Here is a 24,148-nt window from a genome sequence, read left to right on the forward strand (position 1 = left end):
CGCCCATCAACGAAGTTGAGATCATGACTCACCAAGCCTCCAATAGAGGAGAGTGCGTGATTCCTGACGTTCTCGACTTCTGGTTCTCTTCTGACTCATAGAGTTTTAACCACCACTCGGTACATTGGATGAGACCATTTTTTAGCCTAGGTGGAAAAATACATGCTGCAAAAGCCCTCAAATTCTCAAGCAAACCTACACTTCCGCTGGTTTTTGAACAAACACTAAAATTGCATTCGTTTTGACAAAATTGGTCCCGGACGCGTAATTGCTCGCTTTTTTGGGGGGGGCTTATGTAGCTAAGTAATTGTACTGATTTAAAGCCTTCAGCGACATCTTACAGTCTCTAGTGGTCTGCTCAATCAAATTTAACAGCAGTAAGGCGATAAATGTTGCGCGACCAGTCTTTGAAGAGCAAGGATGTCGGTTCGATCTCTCTAGTTGGGAAAAGCTGACATGGTCATGGATTAAGCCATGCCTCAGTTAGACATTTCCTCGAACATCGCTCGCATGTGGTTTTCACGCCTAACTTTAAGCGCTGTATGGCAGCTGTCTCGTTAGCTGTATTTCAAGAATGAAAGCCGCGTATATGATTGGGCGAATACGTGCAGTAACTCCTAATAATTGGCTTTGTCAGCATGGGGAGTGTTGAGACAAGGTGTCACTGGTGCTTGCACAGCCTATTGGCGCGTACTGTTTGCGTTCGCGATTTTGTTCACCTTGTTACACAGACATAATAAGTAGATTTTTAAGAGCTGCGAACGTTTTGGTCACAATGGCGAGATACCCACTTTTGGAGGTGATAACCGTCACTAACTTCATTGGGGTCACAGGACAGGTGCGGCTCGCACCAAGACAAATTCTGGGTCCGCCTTCTTGTGTCAGTCGTATCAAATGCTAAGTGCAATTCTTGTGCCGCGGAGCCGTTTAACTACGGGAGACAGATGCTTTTCGGTAATCCTTGGGACGATATACCCCAGCCATGCTGCATAGGATGCGAGATACTTTAACTGCCGGAGCACCATATCGTTTGCCAATGTCATATATGTGGGAGAATCAATCAAATACACACTGCCTGCTGCGTTTTTTGCCTGATAAAGTGTATGAAGAGTCAAGCTCCCACACAGGGCCGCTCAACAAACCCAGTGTTTGAAGAAATCGTAGGCATATGTCGACTTGATGGAAAAGAGCTGTTTTCTCCTTGTAAAGGTCGATGGGAACACGCCCTGGATAAGCGTTTCTTTCTGACAGATGTGGATAGGAGTGTTGGTTGTAAATATCAGCATCTAGGGCTTTGTGAAGCCATAAAAAGCCTTGGTAAATTTATAGGGCGTGAATTAGTACGACGATTTGCGAACGGATCACCAATTCCCGTATTTCATCGAGGCCAACGACAGACATGAGAAGCTAAGTATGTCCTGCTTCTCTTGTGACAACAACAATCAACTTATGTTTTATGATGAAATACACACTCTACTAAGGCTTGGTTGTTGAATTGACGACATGTCGTAGAAAGGAAATGGTTTCGAAAGGGACCTTGCAAAGAGGAAACCTGAGTTTAACTACGCATCCAATATAAGTTTGTACACTCCCTAGTTGCGAAACCAAGATTCTTTGAAGTGATTATTGAGCTAATTTGCTCATATTCTTCCGGCGAGTGATATATTTTTTGATTAAGTCTTTTCTTAAACCAATACTAATTTGATCAAATAATTTAATTTTGTACTAAATTGTAATCCTCATTTTAATAATCGAAAATTAGTATGTATGTTCCATTGCCGGTCAATAGCGGAATATCGTAACCCGTTGAATCACAACATTTTCCCGAAATGTAATCCTTGGCGTAAGGCTACCAGGTTACATATCCCGCGGTTCTATCCGTTACGTAGCTCTATCGTCCTCATCAAAACCAGTGCTCTGATACCTTGAGATGGTTGCACAAGTGCATCAAATATGATGTGTTTGTACACATAAACCAGTACGTACTTCTCATATCACGGACCTAGACTTTTTTATCAAGACAAGTGTTGACCATAGTATACGTGATACTTTTAGCAGCTTCACGATGTAAATACTTATTGATTGCATCTATCAAGGTCGGTTTCTTAAAGTAAAGCTAGCATTTCGCTCATTCTGCTCCTTTGACGCTGCAATTGGGTTCGAAATATAGTCAATGAGAAGAAAAGAGAAGCAAAATGGACCGTACATATGTTAAGTATCGTTTGGTTATGACAATCATAATAAATAGACTAACCGAATGAGCACGTTATCCGTTTTAAAAAAATTACGGACAACTTCGTCTCCGGAGCTGATAACAGCTATAGTGCAAGGGCTGGAGTAGGCGCAAATATCAAGAGCTCATCAACTTACACTACCACATTGCAGCTGATACCACAGAAGGTGTCTGTAGGTACACAACGATTCATTCACGATTTTGATCCAAGGTTTTTGTGAAAGACAGACACCATTCCGTACTTGATATGAGGTGTAATCTTTCGTTGTAGCACTACAAAAATATACCGATTCAAAACGCGTCTAGCGATCAAACGTTTGTTATCGAACACGGCATTAATTACAATGGAATTGAGTCCCTGACACCATGAGATGAGTTCGAAGTATCCTTTTTACATTTGCGGCTCTCAAAATCTCTCCCACGAACGTCAAGACGGTATATATGAATGATGTCTTTACGATGAGATCTACGTGGCTTTAAACTGAAGGTCTTAGAATCCCGAGTCAGGACAATCCTGTGTGCATTTAAAGAGACAATGGGAGATTACAACTCAGGACAATCCTGTGTGCACGTAAAGAGAAGAAAAATAGTCCAGCTAAAAAGCTTTTGTCTGTCGCGAGTCAAGATTGAATCCGGAATTATGTGGCAAAAGTGCCAGAGGAGGTCTTCACCTCCGGGATGCTCTGATCACTTACAGAAATCACCGGTTAGGTACGTCCAGGAGAGTCCAAACCGAACTGCTGCACGAAGGAGATGGGTCCCACCATAACGCTAATCTCGAATAGCCTATGAGGGCCAAAGCACAGAGAATCACTCCCTGTAGAGACATTAAGATAGCCATGACTTTGGCCTTGCTCCAAACAGAGCACTACTAAACTCGTAATCAGGGGTTTATGTTGAAAAATCAATTTGGAGTTTACTGTGATGTTGCGTTCACCAGTACCACAGCGCGTCGCGCTTGTGATCTTCCAGTCAAAGGTCGCACACAGGTATTTTGTATATATATTGTACATCTGTCAAAATTAGTAGATGGTTGTCTATGTCGAATACGAATACAAAACCCGTGTATCTAATGACGCGGACTCTAGCTTAAGTTTTAAAAGCTCTGTTAAAACTTCAAATGAGCTGCTTCATTTGTGCAAAGGGTATGATAGGCATGTTGCAGATATCACAGGCTATCATCAGCAGATGGTAATCTCGGTAGGCCAGGTTGAAGACCCTGTAGAAAGTGCAGTCTACCATGCTGTTCTGCAGCATTTTCTTACGAATCGGCGCTCCCGCCTAATCGAGGCTGCCTTAGTTCATTATTATGAAATTGTACAACTCACCACTTTGTCATTAGCTGTTTTGAAAAAGTAAGTCGTCACCAAGTGTTGAAATTTCTTACTCTCCCCAAAACCGTTTTGCGCTTTGCAGCACTGTGTCCTCGTTGACGTGCCGCAATATTTGATCCCAGGAAACAAGTTATTCATGACGCACTCTCCCATAGGGGGTTATACGCAGGTTGGACCTCTCATCACCATATGTAATATTCTGTCATCAAATAGCACTTTACAATCTGGAAATAACATTACGGGCTTACAATTCCCCTCAAGATTCTCCGGTCGCTCCATTCACGAGAGTACTTTCCCCGTCCACTTACCCGTGGAGCTTCACTTTTCCACGCAGTAGTGCTGACCGAGCTACCGTCACATTAAAACAAGAATAAACCATTTTTCTGATCTTGAGAGCTTAGCCTTTCTGTTCGCGACATACGGTCGCTCTGAACTCCATCGGTTCCGTTATAGGAGACAACAGGTCACGTCTGTTCTTTACGTCGCGCGTTGGCTTAAGTGGTTTGTATCTTGGTCCGGGACCGGAAGGTACCTGGTTCGATATAAATAAAATCCGAATCAAGGACGCCGGAGATAGGCTACTAAAGTGGACGAGCAATCACACCCCTGTGGTGTGAACGCCCTTCCAACCCGCACCCAATTGGGTGTGTGATAGTTGGGTAGGAGGACCCACTGACTGAAAAAGCCTTTCGTATAATGAGGGGTATGGGTCGGATAGCTACCAGCATCCCGCGCTAAAGAGAGCTTAATCTTAGTGTGCGGATTCCGGAAGCTTAAATCTCTTTACGTTACGCAAGAGATACACTTTGGAGACCAAGACAATAACAGTCGTCCTTTCTCGTAATAACAGCTGGAAACCGCAATATATAAATATATACAAAATATTATCTTATCTCGAGTTGTTTGCTTACTGCCGCATTTGCCTTGCGAGCTTTGTTCGAGACACATAGCAACACTTTTCTCTAAGATTTGGACAATCACATCACCTGTACAAAGCTATTGTGGCTTTGTGTTCATGAAAAAAACGCTTCTGTCTCGTGGAGGAGATGTGTTCATGACTTGCGATGCTCAAGGAAGGGAGAAGTGCGTGGAACAAAACTTTTTCAATATTCTGTCGACACATGGCTTATGACGTTCCATCCATGCTACACTTACCAAGGATCGTATCTCGAACCTGAGTCAAGGGACTTGACAACTATCTGCAGTGTCGATTTGACTCGTAGGGGAAGCTTTGACTCTCAACGTCTGCGTTCAAAAGGTTCAGAGGTAAATTCGAAGATTGGTATTAATAAAGATGATAAATCTTTCAAAAGGAGGAGTCCGTGTTGCATGTGGATTGCTAGCCGCACGTCGGAGAATAAATGCAGATTTAGTTCAAGAGACAGTAAATTACTCAAAGTCGCATTGATCCTGCATTTAAATCCTCTTGCTCCAGGTAGCAGCGCACAAACCCAGCCTTTGTGCGTTTGCCAACGCGGTCTTTAAATCAAAGTGGTATCTGTGCAAAGTGGACAGCAAGGGATTAATATAAGCAAATTTTCTTTGACATGTCCTCCGGCGAGGTGATGAATTTGTAACGACAGAAGGGTGTTCTATCCTTGACGAATTGTTAAAAAAAGTATTGAAATGCTGCTATTATGATACAATCTAAACGGAGCCATGCTTGTATCCAAATCTGATGTCATTAGGACTAACAAGCGGCAAAATTTCACCTTGTTTGACCGCGTCGTCGCTGTTGTTGAGATAAACCGATTCACAGTGCTCAATGTGTTTTTCTGATAAAACAATGATGCCACTCACTGTCGTGAAGATGCTGAGAGGGTAAAGAAGCAGTTGCCACCATGAGTTCATTCCAGAAATTTCGTGAAAGAAGATTACTCCTGAGACGGAGCCTATCAGAATGAGAAAAGCTTGATAGATTGCTACGAGATAAAGCGCGTCGTATTCACGCAAGCCGAGATCCAGGATATAAATACCACCACCAGCTGATGACAAGGCAGACAAAATAATAATGTAGGTTTCTGCGTTTTTCCAAACCGCTCCACCTTCAGAAAGCAGTTCAACTGAGGCCTGCGGGATCGATTTAATCACGGTAAATTTTAAATTTAAGTAGCAGCACCTATATTCACAAACCTTAAGAAAGAAAAGATTGCCACCAATTAGTCCTGAGAGAGCGCCAAATGCAAATCTTCTCCAGCCACTCTTCTTTTCAAAGCTGCAGATTACCCAAATTAACTACAGCGCCAGTGCATTTGCTTTAGTGTCATGACACGATACATTAAGTACATGATAATACAACTCACCCCCACTGCTGCACACCATACAAAAGTAGCGTATTCAAAAAAAATTTGGCTCCGAAAAAGAGCAAATAATTCAGCGCTGTGATGTGTCGGTGTATCGTGACTTCCCGAAATTCCAACAAAGACACAGCCAGCTAAAATGACTGCTGAGCCTCTGACGTCTTGTCTCGAAACTTTCTCGTTGAGTAGGTAAGGTGACATCAGAATGTTCCAGACAACGCTAAATCCAGCCATAGGCGCCAAGATGGACTAAGAATACAGCAAATGCAACAGATGAGCATGCACATGAACTGTGCTAGTAGCAATATCGCTCACCTGTGCTGCATAAGCATAGCTCATGGCATCAAACACAGGATTAAGTAGAAAAACACACACAGTAGCTGCCACCTTGACCGATAGCGCCTGCGTTGACGTGTGTGCCAGCTTAAGCAGCACCTTACCAAGCGTGCCGAAGAGCGTGGCAATAAGCGACAGAGACACTCCGAATATCCATAGATGAGAAGACATAGTGGTTTAAAATAAATATAAATACTTGATTGACGTGTGCTGTGTTCGACTCACGTCAAAGCCGAGAGAGCTTACAGACTGAAGTTTTGCAATTTCATCACCGCTTTGTAATCTGCTATAAATTGGGACGTCACTTTTATCTATTCCCAGATCCGGCGTATATTTTAATATATATGGCTATTTCGGTGCCGCCCTAAAAACAAATTTGCTACACCATAAAATGCTTTACACTGGTAACACTGAGAACACATACGCTGATAAGCTGTTTCATTCTGCATATTTGAAACTGAACCGTCATCTAAACCATAGTTTTCCAAATTCTCTTGCTCGCTCTATTTGCCCTACACGGACCCGTAAGAGGTACCGCTGGCAAATGTGCCCTTTTCACTTTCTCCATCATCAACCCTCGATTGAGATTCTGACACTACATTGCTGTCATCAGTGACAACGTTTGAATTGGCAGTCGTTCTGTCGTCGGCTTCAACATCAACATCCAACGAAACGGCGCTCAAAACCGACTTCTGGTGTGACTGTAGTTTTCCCGTTACCAAGCCCGCAACACCAATGATGGCCGCCAAACCTATAAAGATTCCACAGAGGATACCTGTAGGACTGAGTGCTTCAAAAAATGCTCTTTTCTTCAGCTTGTCCGTGCTACTGAGCATTGTCATTAGTTTATTACCCTCACTGGCTGCACTATACACCTTCTTCTTGTCCTGCGTGATGACTTTCAAATCCTTTGTTTTTCGACTCGATGAGCTCGTCCCCGAGATCTTGACACTTCCGCGCTCATACTCGACCACAATCTCATCCTTGAGGTTCTGTTTTTCGCGGCGGTGACCCTTCCCATGGCTCTTTCCCACCTTTACACCTTGAACGGTACCATGGCGATCGTCATACACAGTATTAGTCTTTTCAATCGTATTCTTATCTTTGTTCCTTTTGTTACGCGTTTGTGGGAGACCTTTCGTAGGGACGGCATCCTGGTGGCTCGGCTGCTGGATCTCCCCCTCTGAATGCACCTCGACGTGCACCTTGACGGTTTCCTCTTTCAGCTGTCGTGGTGGTGATGCCAATCCGTCTCCAGCTCTACTAAACGGCACAGTTGACAGGATAGCTGCCACCGTCACACACGGTAACATCCACTTTCGAGATAGTAGTATCATCAAGTAAACTATTAGAGAAAATGCGACTGAGTTGGTGAAATTTAATCACAAACTATCGTATGGATGCAATAAATACGCGATATCGGAGCTTGTCTTAACTAATAAGAGCTTTCAGTCTAAATTGATATTCTGACTAAACTCGCATCGTGCTACCGCAACATCGTCAACGTCAGGTCCATATTTGGTGATTAAATGCGCGACGAACAAATGAGTATCCACATTAGTAGGGATAAATCAATGAAGTGCTCCTGAAGGTTTTTCTTTGATCAAAACTCATTGTAGTGTTGAAGAGACCAAAACATCTACGCCAGGAAAAATGCCATTTAAAATTATGTTGTCGTCCAGACTGACTGTTTAATCATCTCCGATATCAATAGTAAGTAACTTCACGCACGCAAAGCCATCCAAACCAAAGAGTTATAGGCACGTGCGGAAGTTTGCCGAAAGCGCATAGTGAGCCAATGCCGGATAGAAGTTGCCACCTGTAAGCAAAAAATTAAAGGTATTGATTTGAGCGAAATAGCCGCTGACTTCTTTTTTGTATTTTTGTCAGTGATTTCAACGACAAATGGAGTTTACAGTGTTCATCCTGTGTTTCAAATCCGTAAGTAAATGTGATGATGTAAAGGGAATCTGTATTTTGTTTGTTATTCCCGGGAGGATCCAAACACTTAAAAAGATACTGAAAATCAAAAGGTAACTTGGCCAAAGAATTAAAGGCTGTGTACCTCTGTCATGAGCATATGCACGTGTATATGTCAAAATTGATATCAGAGATGCATGCTTTCACTTCAAGTACGCATCTCTGACAAAGCATGCATCTCTGACATATCAATTTTGACATCGTTTCTGATAATTTGCAAAGTGTCACAAGCAAATTATCGCAAAGACACGTCGCGGTTTCTGGAAAAGTTGCTGTCGTAAAGGTCTTTGAAATGTCACGCAGAGAATTCGAGTTCACTCGAACGCCCATCGAAGGAGATGCGCTAATGGTAGTGATTCAGAAGTCTGTGTGCCAACGTCTAAAAAACAAGAAAGTTGGTGAGCCAAACATAGCTAGTCTTCATTCACTTGAGAAGCTATCCTGGAACACGAACTCACTACATCCGGCACATGTTTGTGGTGCACTGGGCTACAATACTCGCCCACTCATCAACCGTGGCAATAGTAATCAAAATATTTGAGCTCAAGTGGCTTCAAAATGCATGACATGAACACCACAGGTGATGATGATTGGATTCTGGAGCTGTCCTACGATAGCGCTCAAAAATATTGATTTTGAGCAATTCTGAGAAAATTGGTATGGAGGTGTCGTCGCAGTGCAAAAAGTGAATGTTGATAGCACTGCCAAAAATTTCAAGGGAAATTTTCACTACGATGCTGGGCGTTAAGATGATATGCTATGCTACCTCAAGAGAACATTCAGGTAGGATAATGCAAATACTAAGTATATAAGTGTTTCAAAATTAAGACAAAGTATCTTAATTTTCTGTCGTGTGACACGCAGACCACCAGTACCATGGCCAGAAGCTTCATGAATACCGACGCTTTGAATTTTATGAAATTTTCGATTTCACAAAAGGACAATGTGAAAATAGTACAACTGCACAGTATCGTATTTACTACGATTGTACCAGAAGTATACGGTGTACGTACACAGTTGAAAGTTGCTATGTTTTTATCTCTTTACACGTGAAAGAGTAGTAATAATGTAATTTACCGTATGGTAAGATTATAAAAGGACCTTTAGTCTTGATATTAAAAAAATAGCGCTCAAATCACAGAGAGGTGTGGCTCACACACCATATTGAATGCATCATCCAATGAACCAATTCGTTCTGGTAGCGCTGACTGCAGCGCTGCTAGCCCTCCACAATTATTACATCGAAGTGCAGCACCAAACTCGGATAACATCCCCGCAACTAAAGCTGACGTACTTTGACGGGCGCGGTCGCGCAGAGCTATCGCGTCTAATTCTGGCAGCAGGTAACGTTTCGTTCATTGATGAGCGTCTGGATCGCGAAGCCTTTTTGGCCATCAAATCAAAGCTTCCTCTCGGCCAAGTACCAGTGCTTGAGGTGGATGGTACGACTTACAGCCAAAGTATGGCCATCGCCCGATACGCCGCCAAAATTACAGGCCTATACCCGCAGGACCCACTTGAGTGTCTGCGCGTGGATATGGTGTCCGAATCGCTCGTTGATGTAAGGATGGCCATCTTGGAGATAAAATATCGTACGCCGGACGAAGCTGCGAGAAATGTCAAGACGAAAAAATTGCTGGACGAGAGCTTGCCAAAGACGCTCAAGCTTCTCGAAGGGTTTGTTCATCCGGGACCCTTCTTTATGGGTGATAATATGACGTATGCAGATATACAGCTGTTTGACTTGATCATGAACGGAATGCTTGACATTTCAACGAATTTTGCACTTAAAGATTATCCTAATCTCGCAGCGCTTGTGGAAATGGTGCAGTCGAATCCCAATGTGGCGGCCTATCTGGCTAAGCTTTGAAAGAAAGGCAAAGATGCATTAACAAGAAGTCTTTTGAGTTTCATAACGTCAGCTCAATCTATACCGTTTTGTTGCAGTTGCTGAGATTGAGACTGTAGAGATTTTTGTCCAGGCTGTGATATATGGTGACTAATCACTAATGGAAATGCAAAGATCAACGATTAGTCCATTCCGAGTCCAATGTGCCTTTTATTCCTTATCAGTCTTGAACAAAATGTTGCAGCAAATTTGTACGTGAAAGTGTAACAAATTTCGCTGGTCCTAAAAGGAATTTACTGCACCGCACATGTGCTAGCCATGTGTCTAGCGCAAGCATTTTCAAGTGTCAACTGCAACTCAGTCACACATCGGGCCGCTTCCATAATCCCGCAAAAAAATTGAGATTCATCGGTATCAGATGCACGGTGATCATCTTCAGCGTTGATTCTGTAAGACTGACTGCTTTCATTGAGCACGTTTATGTCAACAGAATTTGTTTCTTCGTACAACTGTACCATTTCCTTCAGTGCGCGCAATCGTTTATTGATATATCGAAGCTGCCGTCATCGAGATACGAAGTGTACCAAAGTTAGTAATAGAAGACAGACCTAATTTAACTGAAGCACCGTGCCTGGATAAGTAACTTGTTCGTGTCCCAAGCTGTCCACGAAAGTTTGTTGCTCTCCGGTAAACTTTTTTTGTTCAAAAATTCAAGCTGACTTCGCAAGAAGTCGTTTTCAGTCCTCAGCTGACGCAGTTGTTGTTCTGCTTCTCGGACTCGCGCCCTAAGCTTGACTGGAATGAGTTCCAATTGCTCAATCTAGACGACAAACGTGCATCATTACAAATACTTCACAGCACTGCAGTGATAGTCACCAAACAAACTGCACCTCTCCGAGCTTATCATCTTGACTAAGGTAAGGAGAGTAGTCAAGATTTTGATCCACCTTTTCTATATCAGCTTTCAAGTTTTCAATTGTCAACTGCTGAGCACATATTTGATCTCGTAAACGCCTTATCTTTCTTCTCTTCTTTGCAACTATCGCTGTAACAAACGCAACAATTTACTTTAGGTTAATAAAATTCGTGGGACGAACTATTAACATACCCTCCCACTTGGTCGCTTCTAGATTTAATTTGTCAACCTGCTCGGTGGTGGCCTTCAGAACCAATTCTCGCTCCATACGCTATATTATACCGCAAAAGTTAGTCGCACCATGATTAACCAGCAGTAAACTTACCACAGAGCGCTCGGCTAGAAGCTCATCCACATTTTGAGCTTTCTCCTTCTCCATCAAATCACAGCGCACTTCAATATCCATCAACATTTGACTAAGTCCACTATCTTTTATGATCTGAAGCTCTTTCTTTGCCTGTTTACACGCTTTTATCAGCTTCGACTTGGAACGCTTTGACTCGCACAAACATTCTTTCAGCATCTCATTTTTGAGTCTTTCTTGTTGATTCTCTTCATACAGCTCAGCTATCTGCAAGCACATTAGTCAACCATGAGCCTTCGTTTTTTGTGTGAGATTGCTTTCGAAAGTACTATACCTGCACTTCGTATTCATGGATGCGGGCATCGACCTCAGATCGTTCCTGGGCCATGCAGCTTATAACAGAATGCGAATTTGGCTGCATCAAGGTTTGTAAATTCAAGTTCCCAGGATATTTTGCTTCATCAAGCTATACCTACCAGCTCATACGCTGGTTCGCTGGACTGAATGTTCTCCAGCGAGTGCAGGCTGCGCATTGTTTCGTGCATCAGCAGTGGAAGGCGTGTCTGTTGCTGTTCACGCAATGCTTGTATTATCGTCTCTTTTTCTTGCAGCTTTCGCTCTAGCTTAGCACACCGCCGTCTCAAATGACGAAGCGATTTCTGCACTTGGCTGTCGCCAAGAGTGCAATTCCGGAAGTTATGTGCTATTTTGCAATCTCTTTGGCAACTACATTTGGTTTCCAAATCAAAGTTCTGCTTGATTCGACCAGCTAGAAAATCATCCGACTTCAATGACGTTGCATCGTGCATCGAGTTTTTGGTAATATTAGCCGCAAGTGCAGATTAGACAGCAAGCGGTACACGAAAGGCTTACCATAGAGGTTGGGCCTCGCTTTGGCCTATATTCATGCAAAAATGATTCAAACCTTGAGCCTTTGCAAAAGTTGATTTAGACAGATCAGGAAACCTTAAAAATAACTTGAAAATTAACAATTCCTGGGTACTCTTTTGGGCTCAATGAGACCATGTTATTCTATGAGCTTTTTGATCTTCCAGCATACTTAGAAGTCATTCGCCTTCCGAATTAAACCTTTGTTATTATGACGGAATGTATGACAAAGAAGTATTTATGAGAATAGTGGAACCAGTCTGAGAAAAAAGGTTTTTTTTACGCCTCGCAGCTATAAGTCAAACAGGCAGGTCAGGCACGTTATCATGAAGCCTAGCTGAGTGATTAGACAATCGCTATTATGTGACAATCTACCGCATTCTCGTCGGGTGGATATTGAAAGCAAGACCTGCACCTATTCGTCTTTGCGGTAGTATGGTGTTCATGCCATATCATTTATGCACTGAACAAATTGCACAAGTTAGAAATATATGAGTACGAACAACTGACTTGATGCTTCGTCAACGCCAATCATGTTTGCGGCGATGACAATATTAAGCAACCACTGTATGAAAATCTTTTACGACGAGACTGTACACGTTCCTCCCACCACCGCTTAAAACGATGACACAAAAGGATAGGGGTCCTTAGTCATGGAGAAGCTCTCTTAATTCTTAAAAGTCAAGCGTTGGTGAAGCCGGCAGCTTCGTCGACCGCAGCGCGAACACGCAACCAGCATTTACTGGGCAGTAAAAATAGCACACATGCGAGTCGGTATAGTGAATATACATTCATGATGCTAGGTCTGCACTTATAAAATTTACTTTCATCTTCAAATCTGAACCAACGAATTGTCGTCGAGGTTGGAGATTGCAACAGTACCATGTGAATAAACATACTTTTCATTGTATCAGAGCTAGGCGAAGTTGATCAAGCTATGCCAAACGTACCGAAATTACACAAAATATCGTCAATTTTGAATGCAAGGTAGTTCAACACGATGGCTACGCTTCATTCTCCGATTGAGCAGCAGACCCGCTCACATAAGTTTCCAAGGGCTGCGCCACGGCCCGCAGTTAACCCAGGGCTAGGTTGAGCTTCTAAATACTGGGTTAGTTATCTTTCTCAGCCCGTAGGCCGACTGTCTGCTCTGGATAACGGCACGATATGCGTAAATCAGGCAAATTTGAGAACGAACGTGCAAGTCAGAAAGAGGCTCATTTTCATTAATGATGGAATGGCTGTGTCGTATGCGGAAAGACGCTAATGGTGTGTTGAGAGTCAATAGCATACTTTGATTTAATCGATTCGCACCTCGCATTTCTTACCAAACAAGAATTTCATGATGTGGCTTGCAGCCAAATCGTCATGCACCTTGCACATAGAAAGCGTTGACTTAGGATGCCAGCTTTAGCAAAGTTTAGGGGCTTTACAAAAGTGTAGAGCCGAGATCCTGGAGAATCGATAAGTACTAGGCTGCTGTGCTACACAATGAAAACCATATAAGATCGCGTTGTAACTCAACTACTACTAACAATATCCTTTTCTGCTTTAATAATAATACTATATGCATCTGCGCTAATACCTTAAGTCTTCTCGGCTTCTAAGTTGCGCCGTCTTCATCACTATCACTTCTGTGTTTGTGCACAATAGTACAGAACATAGCGCGTACGCCTCCCTACCATGTTGAGGGCCACACTCAAGCTCGCTCTTATTCTGACTTTTTAATACATTCCGCAAGGTAAGACAGTCGGCAAGCACACATTGTGCTTAAGTTAACGATTCAACACTTAAACCCTGCAGTATGAGCATACTCGCATCAGCATCCTCGTTCCTTACCTATCTCCCTCTGAAAAAGATGTGGCCCTCACGAAAAATCAACTCAGAGATTCTCTTGGTAAGCAATCAGAGAAATTATTCATGATATTGACGTAGCGACGATCCTAGTGCTGCTTGATATCATTGCCCTCACATAAGAACATACGGCAGAGAAATTCACTAAGTAAGAGGCTCACTCTGCGCTCTATCGTTCTTCTGCACGAGTTACTTACTACGTACTAGTTTAGATCTGCAGATTATTCACAACATCTCACTGTAGAACCTACAACGACGTTCAGCTTGTCACCAGGGAGCTGAGCCTAGCACACAAAACATCTTGTCCGCTGCGCGCGCAGAGAAGCAACAAGTATTGCTGAGTATGTCACGACGTGGTCATTGATGAGTTATATTATCGTGACGGAGCCCAAATATGCTTATTGGTATAGGCCTTCTACTCAAACAGGGAGAAAACGAGCGCTAGCAGTTCCTCCGCAAAGTATTATTTACCCACCCCTCGGGAGTACCACCTGTGCTTATGGCAACAGAGGTAGGCCTTTCTGAGGACTACTGAATGCTGGTAAAGGTGCCGAAGAGTATTTCGCTTGATGTGTGCACTGTTTGAAATCGAAATGTCGCCTAATCCGTCTTGCAGTCTTACAGAACAGCCTCGATGATGCAGACATTCTGCTAGAGCGTCATATAATGCTTGACTGTGAGAATTACAACGATTGACGTGGACGTCGAGGTCGATGCTCATGATCTTAGGTTTTGCCTCCATCACATCCATGAATCTGCTCGTACATCTACCGAACAAGACCCAAACTCTGAAGTAGGGCAGTTTCCTTCTATAAATGTGAAGCACACTACGTCAAGCGACTCTGCTTGTTATCATGGAGAAAAAAGCTCAGGGGTTGACCACATCATAAGCGCCAACGAGATCAGGACAGAACCCCAACACTTTTTGAATGAGGTCATCTCTTTCACTTTGCTAGGTATTGGTAACGGCTATGGTAGACCCACCGGTCCACTAGCCGTTCCATGTATAAATGAGCCATTTCAAGCTCATCAAACACAGCAACGGAGGTGGACCCTCTTGCGGTTGTCTCTCATGATCTACCTTATTTATGGCAGCTCGTCAACTCTCTGAGAGTCACCGCGTGCAACGAATACCTGAGATGCACCACATATCGGATGGTTTTTCCATCGTACGTAGTGATTTGAGACCCCCCCCTGCTCTGAATCGCATCGCTTCCAATTGCGGATAGTAGCTTAGCTTTATTTGATTGCATAGACGCAGCTTCGTCCATAATAAAGCGCTTAGTAACCATGTTTATAGATTGGACTCATGGTGTGACTTCAGCAGGCTCACGTAGCACACAGAATATTTGCATTCTAAAATCAAATGTTCGACCCATTCCCTTTTGGCTACGACCATAAACAGTCCGATATTGTGTGGTCATAAATTTGTCCTTTAAACTGCAGTCAAAACATGCGTAGGTAGGAAATCAGCGATTGATCAAATCTTTTATTTGCCATACATTGTTTATTTCTGGTCTGCCTCTGACATCGGTATTTTGCCTTTGCATATCTTGGGCATCTACCGTATCGTTGCACACTCAACGCATCAAGCTAGATCTTACTATGAGGTATAATGTGTAAATGATCTGCTAGAAGTAAAGCCAAGGTGGTATCAGCGAATCATAGTTCAGCAAAGTTTCCATCCCAATTAAGAATCGTGTTGGTATCATATAAACACGGGGATGAGCCAAGTTTTATACGCTTCTACAGGTATGCACGTCGTGATCTAGCACAAATTAAATAAGTAAGAGTTGCTCACTCCCTTACTACCGTCTCTTCAATTAGAGGATACCTCCCACCCCGTGATCATCGCGTTCTCTCTAACTAACTGTCGTTGGATGCTCAACGGCGAACATACCCAATCTTTTTCATAGAACAATTAAAGGGTATGCTAAAGCTTCGCATCAGTAAGCGGATTTCAATCCAAATCAACGGCTGAGTTGGTGTGAAATCATGCCACGAAGCTTATTTGATGTATCCTCACGGAATGTTGGCACTGGCAACAGCGAATGACCCATTAGCTCTGACGCTCGCTAAAGTCCGCAAAGCCGAAATTACCGGATGTAAAAAAGTCCATACTACTGGACTGTTTATATTTTGTTTGAAAATGAGTAACTGACCAAATGTGCGGCCGCATCCGGCAGAAACTTAACTTTTCAGCACAAATGCACGTGAGCACAAATTGTATTCCCTCCCATACATGTTAGGCTACCAGTACGTGGATCTTTTTGGAACGTAATTTTTCTTCTGCTTAGAGGTGAGCACCCAAACGTCCAATCTCAAGAGTTACATGTCACGAGCATTAATCTGTCTAGAGACCCTCGTCATGAGTTTTCTTCGCATGTGAATTGTCAAATTGGTCAGTGTGGTAATACAGCCAGCCTTGGGGGAAAATGATCAGCGGTGCATATGTCATTCAAGCGCTTCAAAAAAGCGGCATCTTGTGAAATGCAGCATGTGTTGCGACTGACCCGTACGATGTAGTATTGCCTCATTAATTCGCAGTATCAACATCATAATTAACACCGTTTAGAGGCGAAATAATGCTAAAGCGCATTAGCCATACATATAAATGAGCCAACTGAAACCTGTCCACCATGATAATAATAAATTATTATTTTATTGTTTTCATAATTGATTGGTGTCGACGTCGTAGCCTTGAGCGACGCAAGATCTATATGGATCATAAATATGTCTTTGAGTCGGGTATGCGTGCCTGGAACTTATCAGAAATATAATTTTTAGCAAGTCGCTCCTTGTTGCAAGCTGGAAACTTCTTCTCAACAACTTATGCTGACGATGCGCAAACGCGATGACGCCTTTATGCCTTTGGGTATCTACTTGGAGCGGACACAGCTACGTCAAAGGCCAAAGCGTCACAGACAATATGAATTGTTTGATTCGGATCGTGAAGGGTACGCATGAGGCTTTTTGTAAAGGCTTCAATGCAGACTTTTCTGCCGCGATCGAATCAATAAAATTTTATCCAATGAGATTGATGTGAGACGTCATGCCATTTTGGCATAATATAACTATATTTATGCATATACGTTTTGTACTACCGCAGATAGGAACATGCACCATGCGTGCCGATTTTGCTCTCGGATGAAAAAGACAAAGGGACAGGCTTACACACAATGTTGAACAAAACAATCTAGCGGGAACGATAGTTCCAAGCGGAAAGTATCAATTTCAGTAGGTGCGAGGGAACCAACTGGATAAGGATTGGGCTCCAAAGCACCCCATGGAGGTTGCAGTCGACGAGAATCAGCCCTTAACGAAGAAGGTTTCGCCCTTGAAGAGATGGGGCTTATACTTTAAAATTGTTGTTTATTGGTATCAATGTCGGGGCCACCAGAAAGACGTGGAAAAGTCTTGAAAGATGCAGAATATTCGTGCAGTTATGTTCGACGCGCAAAATTTAGAGGTAATAGAGTACGCGGAGGCTTAGAAGACGCCAAATACGTATATAAATTTCTTGTGTCTTCCGATGGAAACTCTAGTAAAAGTGTTGAAGTTTGAGGACAGAAAAGTTGAAATTGTCTAGCCTGAACAGATCTCTCATTCCAGGTCACTGTACAAAAGCATTTGTAGCCTCGTGACCACACGAAAAGCCCAACTACTTCTCGGCAAAAGGTGGATCTATGACTCGCCAGAGCTTCACCAGGAGAGAAGTGCGTGGCACCTATTTTTTTACTTAGCGTCGACCATGGGATTGACTAATACTGATATCAATGATATTGCTAGGTGTCTCGAGCAGGGCTCAAAAGGTAAAGGTGGCTCTGAACTGAGGCCTCAAGATTAGACGAAGTAGGCAAATGTATATCACAACTGTTGAAAAATATTTCTGCTGAGACGAGAAAGGACGACTATATGTCGTGGTCTCTCGTGTGTGTCTCAGTCCTGGCGGTATGGAGCAGCTTTGAGCTTTTGTCGCCTGTAGCTGAAAGGCGTCAAAGGGCCAGACCTCAACGATGGTTCATCCTTGTCACGATGTAACGGTACTTCTAATTCAGCATCTTGGTGTGGCGGGCTCACCAAGAGTAGCAGTGAAGCTACAAGGGTCAGAGATGAAACTTTTCTTCTCGTGAAAGGAGTGACCAGGGGCGGTGATAGGAGCTGTATGACTCCCATCACTACCCCCTAAGAATCGGAAGATGGCGATGACTCGAAAATAGTACGATTGGTACCGGGAGAAGATGCGCTAATCATCTGTCATAGATTAGTCTGATATCTAGAACACTCGCAGAGTATGAAGTACGAAGGGTGGACAGATATACTCGAAATCCCTTCGCACGCATTTACCTTCTGTCGATGGCTATCACAACGTGAAAACAAGAGGTCCTTTACGCGTGTTACCCATGGATAGGGGGGTTCATCGTGAAATCGGCTTAGCTTTCAAATCCCAAAATTGCGTCACACGGCATTGGACTTGACATATGAACCTTGTAGCTTTATTGAGGATTTTCTGGGTAGTCACATATCTGTTCGCTAACAGAAAAAGAAACTCCACAGTCGCGCCGACTTTTGTGTCAGAAAGGCTAACAACAACCGAAATTGAGCATGCCTTCAAAAACGCCAGAAACAGCGACATTTTCGGCGTAATTGTCAATGCAGCACATCAGATCATCGGCCGCGCTATGTTCAGTGCCTTAAATTTAATTGATGGTCGTATATATTACTGGTGTAAAACAGTGATATCCTGTCAATGAGGTAAGTTAATCAAGCAAATATCGCTGTAAGCTGCTAGTTATGCCTTAGGGATTCTCTAATGCTCCAGCAACGTCTATCATCCGGTGAGACAGCTATTCGAGCCACATTGTGGCTATATTTAACCCTATCTCGGTGATACATTCGTTGATCGGCGTGAACTTGGATGCAGAGGGCTTCATTAGATAATAAAAAGAAGCGTTCGAGGGTATAGCTAAATCAGCTATACACAAATTTGTATATACCGCCGATAAAATTGTCTTTCATTGCTACTTCTATCGATAGCAGGGCATATAGGCACATTGTACAAAGATATAGACAATTGTGCATTGGCAAGAGACTTTGTCCCTTAAGAACTGGTGAACTAGTTTTGTCTGACCAACTACTTGCGCAAGAATGGGAGCAACTTATGCCGACGTAAAGCGACCCCTCTTTATTTTCATTGTCGATGATGCCAACCGACATCGGGTTCAGAAAAAAGGCGACCTTGACGTTATGAAAAAATGTATGATGAGCGGCCCAAAATTGGCTTTTTCAAAACCAAATCAGCCATCTATAACGTCTGTGACGCTATAGCCTCTGCAGTAGGCTGCGCTTTTTTCAAATTACATGCCAAGAGCATGAATGTGCGATTGCGTTTGAGGATCCTCAGCCTCAATCTGCAAAAAAAATGTTTTTAAGGAGAAAAATCTACTTCCAGTGTAATATGCCCTTGTCAAATCAAGGCGCACATAATTTTCTACCCGTTTGTGGTCTATCCAGATCATATCTCGCTGCTCACACCGATGTCGTCACAACATCTCCAAAAACAATGTCTTGATGATCATCTTTTTTACCGAGTATACAATCAAAGTAATGTACAAGCCAGATCTGCTTAAATGCATCTGGTGTCACAATGTCAGCATTGCCGATTGAGTAGGCAATATAAGTATAGGCTAGGGATCCGACGTAATAAATGCCACTATTGTAAAGAAATAAAAAGCAAAATTACAATACGCTCCGACATCATTCTATCAAACTGTACGATTATATGATTACGTTTCGATACCTATCAAGGCTTGCAACATTACAGCACCAACCAACATGACACTCAAGTAAGGGTACTGTATGTAATATAATTCCTTTTCGATGGCCAACTTAGAATTGAGATGACATACGGCTTGGTGAGTGCTATATATTGGTGGCCTTACATATATAAGTGGGAATGGACATGTTTGCTCACGAGTGAAACGTGTCAACAATTGAGACCGAAGCCTCAGAAGCGGCACCTTTGACTTGACAACCAGTTCCAGCAGAGTGCAGACAGCTCATAAATACAAAATTTTTCTCGGCCTTTCAAAAACTCGTCCTGTGATCCAGGTATTGTGATCTTTGTTGACCGTCTGGGCAAGATGGTCAATTTGCTGCTGATGGCAAAAAAGTGGCCGGAGAAGATACAACCAACTTAGAGTTAGTGAAAGCATTTTGTCAAGATGGCTTACGTATAACCATTGCATTGTTTAGAAATGTGCATTACAGCAAATTTTGGTAAATACGCGCAGGTATCGCAATGATTCACGGCAAAGAAATGGCAAATGCTAAGTGCAGAGACAGTCAGAACACACAGGAATACTTTGTGAGGCAATAGTGTGACTGGGTGTACTTAACCTATCTGAATATGCGGATTACGCACTCGTTAAGACTCATGACGTCGCACTGCATCGTAGTGCTCATGGTCGAAAAACGAGTTGGGATATACACTAAATATTCCAAAGAAAATGCAAAAATAGGCAGCGTTCTATGTGGGATTTTAAATGCCATAAAGACATCATCTTTTATGATTCAGTCCGATGTACCGAGATCTATCAAAGTCATAATACCATCTCTACCGTTCCCTGTAGCTAGGCTATCCTCTTCTCCAGAGAATCGACGCGGTTCAGAACCTCAATTGGAGCCATTATGCGAGATCTGGCTCTTCACGGCATCCAAAGTAGGCTGCAACACGCGACGAAAGTCAATGTACTACCACAACCTAGAATACTTACGGAGGTCAGCCGTGAAATGGCCCAACCTCCGCTGGTACCGCGTGTATTGGGAAACTAGTTACTCCAGCTATGTACCATCTGTATGCATTATGGGAGACAAGATTACAGTATGCTGTTCTCAAATGCATACATAACAACTTATATAAAGTCACAAATATTCTGTGTGATACAGAATGCCGGTTTCCTTTTGGGGATCCGTACTGGTGACGAGACGGACAAATCTTAGTCTTTAGAAATGGATAATTACATCTACTGAATACTTTCTGCGAAAGTTGAATTTCAAGCTTTTCGAAGATCAAGCTTTGTACACCAAAGATCCTGTATTAGTTGAACCTGGGTTTTTTTTCAGTTCACCCATGATTTTATGAATCAGGAGCCCAAGTTTTATTAGTAAATCATTAGGAGCCTTTGAGGCGGTTTGCATGTTGCTAGAAACCATAATACTTTTAAACTCAGTTGTAAAATTGCATTCCTGGCCTTTCATCGTTCTTCTTTTGTCGAATTCGGAACTATTCTACCCCCCTTCTCGTCGGGAATCGCTACCTCGTCCCATAAGCGTGTGTGTTGTGTTTGAGGGTCTAGGGACTGTTGTGTATAGCGCCCTCTCATAGCGCAATGTTACAGAGGAGTTACACACTTTCACGCGGACCATCTGTCGGACCGACGGGTACCAGGGCTGTGACCGATACCTGGTTGGGTGGAGGGATTATCCTCTGTCTGAAAACTCGTTGCGGTTCATCTCTGACAATATGGCCGAGTTGCCGTAGTTGCTTTCGACCGGAGCACCCTCGGCCTCAAATCACCGTTGAAGAAAACATGGGGCCGCCTCTCGCGCCGCGCTTTCATCAATAGGAAGGCGACGGACGTTTCGGCGAAAACAGACATTCAAAGTATCTGTTACAGCTGAAGAGAATTGGTATCAGCAACAGGAACTTGATCTGATGGGTTTTCACCTCGAGAACCGCAGCGTGCTTTGTACTGTGCAAAGTCAAGCATCAGACAACGCTTTAGGCAGACGTTCGCTTTGTTGTAGCTGGCTTTAAGGCCTGAACGCGCGTGAAGTGAACTGTGATCCTCGCACAGTGCGCAAAGTGAGGCCGATACACAGCGACACTTTGGTCAGCTTCGAGTGCTAAATCGTTCATTTCTCAGGGCGGACACGAATATCCTCAACCGCTGGTGCTCGAAGCGCAGACGGTAAACCTTGCCTATATGCAGAGTTAGCACTCACGAAGCGGCTTTCCGGCGGTCATTTCGCTCTGGGTATAAGTGAGCAGACCACGCGCATAGGCGTGTACCTACACGATGAGTAATTTTGGGTGGCTAAAGACCTTTCTTACGGCGTGATCAGTGTGTTTCTGAAGCTTGAAGTTGAGCAAGTAGAGCTATTTGAGCTAGGTCATGTTTGTTGAGAATGAGCAGGACGTTGTCATAAATTTCACGATGAGGTGTTGAAACACTACCCGCTTAAATTGTAAGGTGTATTGGCCAGGGTTTCATCATAAATGTCGTGTGGACCGCATACTTTGTGTGTCTCAAATCAAGTGTACACCCTGTATTGGTGGAAGTACTTATCAGGTTAGAAGGTTGAAGCCTATTGTCAATAATATTAAATGTCACTTCGCCTTTCCTTCTTTCACGTGCTGGAAGCGAACAACACGCGCTGAGGCGTGTCGGTTTACTTTAGCCTTCCTCAAAACGTGTGTGTACACGGATGGGCAATTAAGGACATGGAGTGCGAGACTTGCGCGGCAAAAAAGCTGAGTACTGTCAGCACCCATACTTTGGAACGGCCATGCCGTGTATCGTCTGGTGGGATTAAAGACATTCGGCAAGCACTCACACAGTTACTGGTTTTGTTGTCATTACAGAACACCTCGGCTTTCTCAGCAAGAAATTCTTTTAGTACATCGATGGTGATAACCGTGACTTTAAGGCAGATTGTTGAGACCTATGCTTGGGTGCTCAAGACATTTATATCGGTGCAAGTTTAATTTGTGAAGCAGGCACGGTAAGGTGCAAAGACTGAAGTGAGATTTCGGGCGCATTGGTTGCTCGTGGAGGGGTAATATATTCGGATTGTGTTACAAAAATTACGAGCTCAAGTGTTTCGGCATCGATTTTTATGAAGATGAAGCAGCCCGTAAAAGATAATCCGTGGTACTACTTCTAAGATGCTAGCCGAACTTTAGACGATTAAGACAGTTGTATTTGACAAAACGTAATATGTATTTGTCTAACCTGAATGATTTTTGAATGTATGTACTCTCAGAAAAGCAGAACTAGCCAGCTACGGTTGAGGCTCTTGGTTTTGCTTCCGGTTAAAGCGTTCGAGCGCAACCTCTGGTAAACACTTTGAGTCATTTCTTCTCGTATGCAGAATGAATTACTACCTTGTCGCGCCTGCACTACGAGCACATTGTTAGACTTTACCACATTAAGCAGCGCTGGTCCTCCGTCAAATTCTAGCTAGAATTTTCTGCGTACTGCTTTGTCACAACTTGCTATTCGCGCCTTCCAATAGTTGAGGATACAATATTTGGTCTTCGTGTTTTTTCACGTATTGTATACTGAAATATCGCAATCAAATCCTCGTTTGGATTCATTGGCACCGTTCTTGCGCCATTCTACTTCGTTCTACTTGACGTCTGTCTGTCGGCTTGACAGAAAATCCCTATCCTTTCAATGCAGTGTTCAAAATTGTCAAACGCTTACAATTATCATCTTTGTCGATGATGATCTTACTTTCACCGACACATCTGCAAAAATATTTTAAATTGTAGACAATATATTTTGATAAGGATGTATCGACATTGACTTGCAGTCATTCCTCATCAAATATAATACCCTCCTAATAATAATGTTAATCCTACCACAATCAACTCATTTGAGAATTCTACCTACGAATTTCTTTTAATTACTGTATATGCCTAGAATGACGCCCTGCCAGTCAATTGCTGTAACTAATCCCCAGAGACAAACGATATAGAGTCAGTATGCTCGATGGGAAAGCATAACGCTCTTTTTTCTTGCTGCACCCCTTCAAATGATCTACTTGCTGCTGATCCTAAGTATTGACGGCTACGGCGCGTTCATTACCGACAGATGCACAGCACAGGGCTACGACGTTTTCTTAGCGCATAACAATTTGAATTCTCGCAACAAGCTTGACAAACTTAATGTCGTTTTGAAGCCGATGATGATCATTATCCAATTTGTGAAATTCAATATTTAGCCTTTCTTGATGTAGCTGTCTTCATAAAATACGCGGCTACTCTCATAAGGGATGGCGGTACAAGAGTTACTGTTGATAAGATGTTTTGATAAGATGGCAAAAACCGAAGTGAATATATTTAGGTCCTTAGTTCGCTACTCTGT

At 43.1% G+C, this 24,148-nt stretch overlaps 5 protein-coding genes across 5 annotated transcripts; 1 reads left to right on the forward strand and 4 right to left on the reverse strand.

The window, feature by feature from the left end:
- Positions 1-723: 723 nt before the first annotated feature.
- Positions 724-984, reverse strand: PHALS_03532 (uncharacterized protein; the record flags this gene model as incomplete). The annotated part of the gene is made up of 2 exons (XM_024717759.1): positions 724-872; positions 936-984. 2 exons carry the CDS (start codon positions 982-984, stop codon positions 724-726), a joined length of 198 nt encoding a protein of 65 aa, XP_024583226.1.
- Positions 985-5,214: 4,230 nt separating this feature from the next.
- On the reverse strand, positions 5,215-6,374 carry PHALS_03533 (conserved hypothetical protein; the record flags this gene model as incomplete). Its single annotated transcript, XM_024717760.1, has 4 exons — positions 5,215-5,637; positions 5,701-5,802; positions 5,871-6,116; positions 6,183-6,374. 4 exons carry the CDS (start codon positions 6,372-6,374, stop codon positions 5,215-5,217), a joined length of 963 nt encoding a protein of 320 aa, XP_024583227.1.
- Positions 6,375-6,715: 341 nt separating this feature from the next.
- On the reverse strand, positions 6,716-7,540 carry PHALS_03534 (uncharacterized protein; the record flags this gene model as incomplete). Its single annotated transcript, XM_024717761.1, has 1 exon — positions 6,716-7,540. One exon carries the CDS (start codon positions 7,538-7,540, stop codon positions 6,716-6,718), a length of 825 nt encoding a protein of 274 aa, XP_024583228.1.
- A 1,823-nt stretch (positions 7,541-9,363) lies between these two features.
- Positions 9,364-10,053, forward strand: PHALS_03535 (RxLR-like protein; the record flags this gene model as incomplete). Its single annotated transcript, XM_024717762.1, has 1 exon — positions 9,364-10,053. The coding sequence occupies one exon, from the start codon at positions 9,364-9,366 to the stop codon at positions 10,051-10,053; it is 690 nt and encodes a 229-aa protein (XP_024583229.1).
- Positions 10,054-10,467: 414 nt separating this feature from the next.
- Positions 10,468-12,128, reverse strand: PHALS_03536 (uncharacterized protein; the record flags this gene model as incomplete). Its single annotated transcript, XM_024717763.1, has 9 exons — positions 10,468-10,491; positions 10,548-10,589; positions 10,664-10,852; positions 10,923-11,077; positions 11,141-11,219; positions 11,274-11,519; positions 11,587-11,667; positions 11,729-12,037; positions 12,126-12,128. The coding sequence occupies 9 exons, from the start codon at positions 12,126-12,128 to the stop codon at positions 10,468-10,470; spliced, it is 1,128 nt and encodes a 375-aa protein (XP_024583230.1).
- Between the last annotated feature and the right edge of the window lie 12,020 nt (positions 12,129-24,148).

Source organism: Plasmopara halstedii, assembly GCF_900000015.1.
Source record: "Plasmopara halstedii genome assembly, contig: Scaffold_2386, whole genome shotgun sequence".
Classification (NCBI taxonomy): domain Eukaryota; phylum Oomycota; class Peronosporomycetes; order Peronosporales; family Peronosporaceae; genus Plasmopara; species Plasmopara halstedii.